The 7,117-nt window shown below is 34.9% G+C and overlaps 1 protein-coding gene across 2 annotated transcripts; it reads right to left on the bottom strand.

Annotated features, from left to right (window-relative positions):
* Positions 1-1,330: 1,330 nt before the first annotated feature.
* On the bottom strand, positions 1,331-6,454 carry LOC131035589 (uncharacterized). Of its 2 annotated transcripts, XM_057967321.2 has the most exons (10): positions 5,820-6,454; positions 5,590-5,679; positions 5,292-5,372; positions 5,078-5,198; positions 4,880-4,965; positions 4,360-4,434; positions 3,809-4,141; positions 3,597-3,693; positions 2,972-3,164; positions 1,331-1,809 (listed from the first exon to the last, which is right to left on the bottom strand). In XM_057967321.2, exons 3-10 carry the CDS (start codon positions 5,340-5,342, stop codon positions 1,722-1,724), a joined length of 1,044 nt encoding a protein of 347 aa, XP_057823304.1. In that variant the 5' UTR covers positions 5,343-5,372; positions 5,590-5,679; positions 5,820-6,454; the 3' UTR covers positions 1,331-1,721. The 2 variants fall into 2 exon arrangements, with proteins under 2 accessions (XP_057823304.1, XP_057823303.1); XM_057967320.2 differs by lacking the exon at positions 5,590-5,679.
* Between the last annotated feature and the right edge of the window lie 663 nt (positions 6,455-7,117).

Here is a 7,117-nt window from a genome sequence, read left to right as displayed (position 1 = left end):
GAACTGCCCATTGTATGACTGAATAAAAAGATTGTGTGAGAAAACTATTGCTTTCAGTGAAATTTCCTGCCATTGTTAACCTTCTCATGTAGCACCTTGTTAATATGTTGTCCAACCATTTCAACAGGGGTTGGTGTATTTTGAATCTAGGGAAATTGGCTGTATTTTCTGATTTTTGTTCTGTTCAACCCATATCTGTGCAGAAGGGAAAAAGTGGCGAGGAAAAGGCCCAAAGGGAAACTGGATGGTTTACTTTCAAAAATTTATTCAATAGATTAAGGAAATAAAAGTTCTGATTTGTTATCATCAACTAGGCCCTCTTGGCTGCATTGGAACCTTTGATACTGATTGACAATAAAAACAGAGATACTCATTTCACACTATACTGGAAAAGAGAAACGAGCCCAACAATGTTTTAAATGCATTTCTTTCTGCTCTTGGCGCATTCACTTCTCCACATTTGTTGTCTCAATGGCTTAAAAAGATGGCTGTTATAAAAAGGAACTTTATTGTAATTACTAACTAGTAATTACAATGCCAATCAGAAATTAGTAATTACTAACTAAAAATCCTACAAGGCATCTATTTAGTCTGTTGTGCAGATGTATCATGTCTACATATGTAAATGTGACCCATAATTGCCAGGATTTATTGATTTTAGAAAATCCACAGCGTGCCTTTGAACCCATATTATTGTATCGTACACACAGCTATAAACTGTTCTCTGTATTGACTTGTACCAAGAGCTAGAAGGAAGCAACTTCATTTAGAAAAACGTTCTGAACATTCAAAGTTTGTTCTTCTTGGTTTCCAAAATCATATGCTGATAAAAGCATGCACTGCAAGGTAATTTGTTTGAATAAAGTGCTTTCTGAAAATATGTTTTTGGCAGAAGTTTTAAAAGCTTGATAGCAGCCTGCACTCTGTATATTTCTACAATTTGTGTTTTCCAAATGTAAATTAAAGAGTTAGTAATATAAGATTGTTGTTTGGGGTTTTAGGATAAAATAGGTTCCCTAAAATGCTGTGATCATCGTTACAAGTTGAAGGCCTCACGTATGCTGAATTCCATGGCTCTAATACACTATTCCCAAACACAAGAACAAGGCAGTAGGCCTGCTTTTACTTCTATTAGGATCTTTCTATTCGAAAAGGCTATTTCTCATTAAAAGTAGCTTGAGGCCAGTGATCAATATGATCGAAGTTTAAGATTTCAAAGTTTAATGTGGTAAAACAGCTTAATTAGATTTAGATAAATATACACATATATCATTTGTTTTTCATTTAGTAAACAGATAAGACCTTGGAAGAGTTTGTAGCTTTCAACAGGGAACTCAAGTTATTTCCTGTATATTTGATAGATCATAGATGAAAACAATTGCCTCCCCAATAATGCAGTGATTCCAGCATAGAAAATGTTAAAATAAATGTTTTTCCCTAACAAAATTTCTTTTCACAGCAATAAAACACTAATTGTTGAAATCAGTCTATCATGTGAATACAAATCCGCGAATGAAGCTATACTTCATCTCTTTTGCTGCTCATTTGCCAAATATACATCTATGTACATCGATTCAATGAATCACATTGATAGATTGTGTTTCCTCTCCTGTGAACATCATCTGAACAATCCATCGTACTAATTATCCCATAAGGACTGATTGAAATATATGATGCATGCATGTCCACAATCGTTCTGCATGAGTCTTGCAAGGAGTGATTCATTGCGCATCTACTTGTAAAAGATTTTTGTCCATTTTACCAACTGTCAGGGTAAGATATATAAGTATCATTGTTCCCATGCTGGAGCTGTAAAAACCAAAACCAATAATGAGGTTCTTCAATAATATACCAACTTAGATCATAAAAAAGCAGGTTCCTAACAACTTGGCAACTGTGAAAAAGAAAACCCATACACTTAAGATCTTAAGGCACTTAAGACTTGAGATTTACTTTAGATGATAATCAACCAGCAAGTTCATGATCCTTAAACAAATCTACATCTTTATCCCAATCTCAATCACTCATACTTAGTGAAAGTAAAGTACCGTGTGAGGTTTAAATGACACTGAATAATATTATAGACAATGTAGAAGCAATGCACCTATTTATGACAGAATCTCAAGGTATGAATAATTATATTCAAGAAAACAAAGGTTGCCTTCAAGATCATCACACTTAACTTGCATACACCTTGAACAACTATTGCCACCAAAGAAAACGAAGATTAGTCTAGACAGTGTAGTATTTACCAGTCACATGTTTAACTAACTGCTCGTGTCAATGACATCTAAAGACTGACTTTCATTGTTTTCACCAGGGCAAGCTATAACATATAGATTTCATGGCTATGACTCATGAGATATGAATTTCCCTTGAGATTCTGAGAACAGATGGAAATGGCCAAAAAACTATTTTATAACCAATTTGTTGAGAGGTACTACAGCTCACAACCAATAAAACTTTGCATATTAGGTTTTCTGGTTTATAATTAACAAGGATTGGAGGTTTGGCTTCAAAATTGAAAAGTAAACAGCCACTTCCAGTCTTTATAAACATGCAGGATGAAAATCTTGCGACCTAAGCTTCTTACCATCAGAGCAACATGTTCATATAACTAGTGAACAAAACAATGCAAACCATTGCTTGTGGGCCTGTGGCACAAGACTGCATTTATCCTTTTTGATTGTCTAACCTTAATCTTGCAATAATGAGTAGAACGAAGTAATCTTTTAATAAATAAGATGGTGTACATCAATAAATACTTGTCAGAACCCTTTCCGGAAAGCAATCTTTCTTCATGAGATTGCTTGGTCAAGTTGTGTATGTTAAAAGCATCCTTCCTAGCTTGCAGATTGCAGAAAATAAAGGTATAACAGTGACTTCGTGTAAAAGATGAGACCAGTCAATAATTGAAGAAGCAATAAAGTTAAATAGAAATAAAAATGAGAAGGCAAGGTTAAGCTATTACAGTGTTGCAAAAATAAAAAGGATTTTCCTTGGGTCAAGTGATGCAGTAGGTCTGTATCTGCGAAACCGCCCATTACTTAAATCATTCAGGTGAGAATCAGTTTCTTTGTATTGTGTTGGTGCTGTTACAGGAAGAATCATTTTTTTTGGTGAATTGCTTTGCAACAAAGACTCCATAGATTCTATTTGAGAACCTGCAAAATGCATTTATATATACAGATGGTCATCATCTAAGCATATTAAAAAATACCAGTGCATAGAATAACTGAAGGAGGTAATTTAATGAATCTCCCCTTAAGATTTAGCAAGGTATATCTTATAAATTTCAGATTCTTCCTATTCTTAGGAACTGCATCTCAGATATAATATAACATGGTGAACATTTCAACCATAAAAACAATTCCCTGTTTTATGTGTGACCTATAGGCATGATCAATTCCCTTTGTATCTGCCCTATTTAATTGCCGTATGTAACCTAGCACAGCATATTTAATTTGGTAGTTCTATTCACATGTAACAAAAGGCTATATTATTTAAAATATAAAACTGTTGGTCCATACTCAATATGACCGATACAATTAGCTCCTATTGCTTGTTAAAGATTCTTCTGGACAGAAAATACTAACCTCTTGGTGTATACTTGCCCCCTTTATCAGTATCATCTTCAAAACGAAATTCATTAGTTTTCCTGTCATTTCTAGAAAGTTTCCGGGATAGCAGTTTCTGCAATGTTTAGCAAATAAGAAATTTCAATGCACTACAGATCCATAACTACAAAGACATTTATAAACCCTTGAAGGGCATTCGTGGTAAGAAACAACAGAGCATGAACACTTACAGAAAGCTTTGGGCTTCCAACAGCTTTGGCAACAAATTCTGTTGAGATAGAATTTGCAGGTTCAATATCGATCACTCTACTTGATATTGATATATTTTTCCCATTTTCTGCTGAGAAATTTCTCTCACTGTGAATGTTATTTTTTACCAACATTTGGAGTATAGGCTGGTCCCCATGTAATGTTGCAAGAGATGTCACTGGAATAGGAACTGTCACTTCAGGTGCTAGATTAGGCACCAGAAACTTTTCATCATTACACTTGTCTGTCGAGTTCAATGATGATTCTGAACGTAATGGTAACAATGCCTCAGAATTCATGTTCAATTTTATACTCTGCAACGGAGGAAAAAATCTTCTGAGCACATTAGACCGTCTAGTTTATTATCCCAGCTCTTATACATCTAGTCCCAGTGGGCAAAATAAATTTAAAAAAAATATACGGTGATGAGTCATCGTTCAACAAAATGTTTTATCATCAGCTTCCTGCTCATGCATCGGCATAAATTCAAAGACCTAGTTATGAGCTACCTGTAATACATAACAGTGCATACCTGAACAAGAAGGTCCTCAATTCTCTTACAAAGTGCAGAGCTGGAATTCACCAGATGCTTATTTGGAGGCCATATCTGATGAAAAAAAATTAGTTAAATTCACAGGATTCCTATAATAGGATTAATTACCTGTTCTAGTTTTGAATATCCAGAACACTATTATAAAGAATATTGAAAACCCACTACAGGATAAAATCCTGTTGCGGTGCACGGAGAATGCATAAAACAGATGTACAATAAAAATCAAATTGAAGGGATTTTCAAATAGCCAAGAATTTCCTTCCGAGTTATTTTTATAAGTTAGCGAGTTCCTGGGATATTTTATGCATGTTATGAAAGGAACTGTTTGTGAATCTTAGAACTTTACAAGAACTAGAAGATAATCTGCAAAAATGGATGCATGCTCCTGTAAGAATACAAATCAAACACATCAAAAACACTTGTGCGATCGTGCAGCTAGAGAACGAAACGTGATATGCTGATGCTAAATACCCTGAATAAGAGAAACGAAAATAGTTACCTGTGACCCACATGAAGAACATGTATACCCCTTTTCAGAAGGGGGGCTTTGCAAAAGATCAAGCAAACAACCTGTGTGTAAAATATCTGAAACAGAAAATCCTCTATTAGTGTTCTGCTCAGAAAGTCTTCCTTTACTTTGTGCTGTAGAATCATGGAGATAATGCATAAGCGGGAAAGGTTGAAAAACAAAACCTACGCAAGCAGCTTAGCCGAATAACAGGGTGAGTAGCACATATATTTTCTGAGCATAAGCTACACTTGGGGGACAACTCATCGACCCCATCGCCATCAACAACCCACTCTGAATATGTTTTTATCTGCAGTTTTGATGCCCAAATAAAAAAATTAAAAATATTTGACTGCAAATTTTCTGAAGCACTTTCATATATACATCAAAATATATTGCATACCTCACATGTACTGTGTTCTGGCTGGCAAAGGCAATCCCCACAAACAGGCATCTTGTGTACAAAGCAATACAGCTTTGTTGCCTGCAAAACACAATCCAAATAAATCATCATAGCAATTCTTAATAATATCCTCTGAAACCACTAATAGTTTGTAGTTTAACCCATTCAATAATACCAGTTCCTTGTCTTTGTAAAAAGCAAATTGGCAGATACCATTATCCATGATGGGTACAGAAATGGAAACATTCCCAACATAGACAGCCAATAGGATTCTTTTTCAGAAAAACACTAACTTTACCTGATCAATTAATAACAAATTCGAGAGAAGCTCTAAACAGCTAAAAGTGCCTTATCATAAACCCAATTTTAAAAAATGGGTAAGCAGAGCCTGATAAGACAATGGGAATTTAATATTCACCAAACCCAAAAGCGAAAAGAGAAAAATTTCTCCAAGAATAATCTGAATAAAACAGATACAGACAATTGAAACACCCCGGAAGAACAAAAAGAAAACAAAATAAAACACACCTTGTGGCATTTACAGACTACCATGGCGGTGGTACACAAATCAGGAAATCCCTTAAATCTCCTTGTCCACCGGAGATTAAAATTTGGAAGGATAATAACATATAAACGCTGACCACTAAATCACGGTGATCTCCTCCTATAGAAATGGTGAGCAATAAATGCAGGAACTGAATTCTATTTTATAATAAGCTGTGAACAGCTAAGAAACAAAATTCTGTTCCATGATAGGCGGTATCAATTCTGAAGGATTTATATGCAGGGGAAGGGGGAAATACAGTGCTTCGTGACAACGGTTAGTAAACACGAGAATTCTGCAATTGAACAAGCACAAAGAGAGGGGAATAGCGCAGAGCAAGCGTGCAAACTGTGGGTCCGTGCAAATTCAGTTGGAAACTCCATTCCAACTCTTATTTCTGTTTTCTGCTAACTTCTTTTTAAAAATTTGTCGGTCCCATGGAAGGGCTTACTGAGTCGAAGGGATTGAAAAATTTGCTACCGTGAGCGGTGGATCATCCGTATTCATTTACCCCATTTATGAAGCCGCTGATTTTTTAATGAAATTTTTGAATTATTTAAGTTCAAAGCTACGGAAATTTGTAACGTGGAAGGAATTTTTCAAATTGCCTCTATATTTTCTACGGGCTTCGGACAAAAATGCCTCTATACGGAATAGCAAGTTAAAGGGAAGTTAACATGTAATTATGCACCGTCTGCTACAAGTTAGAGCCGACAAGAGGTAGATATTACAAGTACTAAAATGCTGTTATTCAATGGTGGATAGGTGTAAATAATTTAAAGAAAATTGGCCAAACATTGCACATGACTAATTTTAATGTTTAAAGTTTGATTACTATTATGATTGTTTTTATATAATCATTGTTTTTATATGATTAAAATATGTTGTTATTGGATATTATGAGTGTTTAAAGTTGTTTTAAGAATAAATGTTTGTCTAATGATGATTTAGCAATTTAATGCATTATTTGAGTGGTGAGAACAAAATTTTCTTATAAGTTTTTCTAATCTTGATGGAGGAATCTACTTAGTCTTTAAGATTCTTCTTTATCTTTCTCTTGGCCTCCCTAATCTTTCGTCTTAACATTCATGCTTTTCATAAACTATTTTTTCACCCTTCAAGCGATGGGCTCACTCAAGCATCCTTGGCGTCACTAGAGCATCCTAAGGGTCATCTAGACAACCTCTACTGACAAAAGGGGTGACCACATTAGTAAAAGGGGCAATCTCAACATTCTAAATTGACATGCGAAAAATTTCAATTCGTCATTTCTCCATTATTT

Source organism: Cryptomeria japonica, chromosome 3 (genome assembly GCF_030272615.1).
Source record: "Cryptomeria japonica chromosome 3, Sugi_1.0, whole genome shotgun sequence".
Lineage (NCBI taxonomy): Eukaryota > Viridiplantae > Streptophyta > Pinopsida > Cupressales > Cupressaceae > Cryptomeria > Cryptomeria japonica.
Note: the sequence above shows the minus strand (reverse complement) of the source record. Positions and strands in the feature narration are given on the sequence as shown.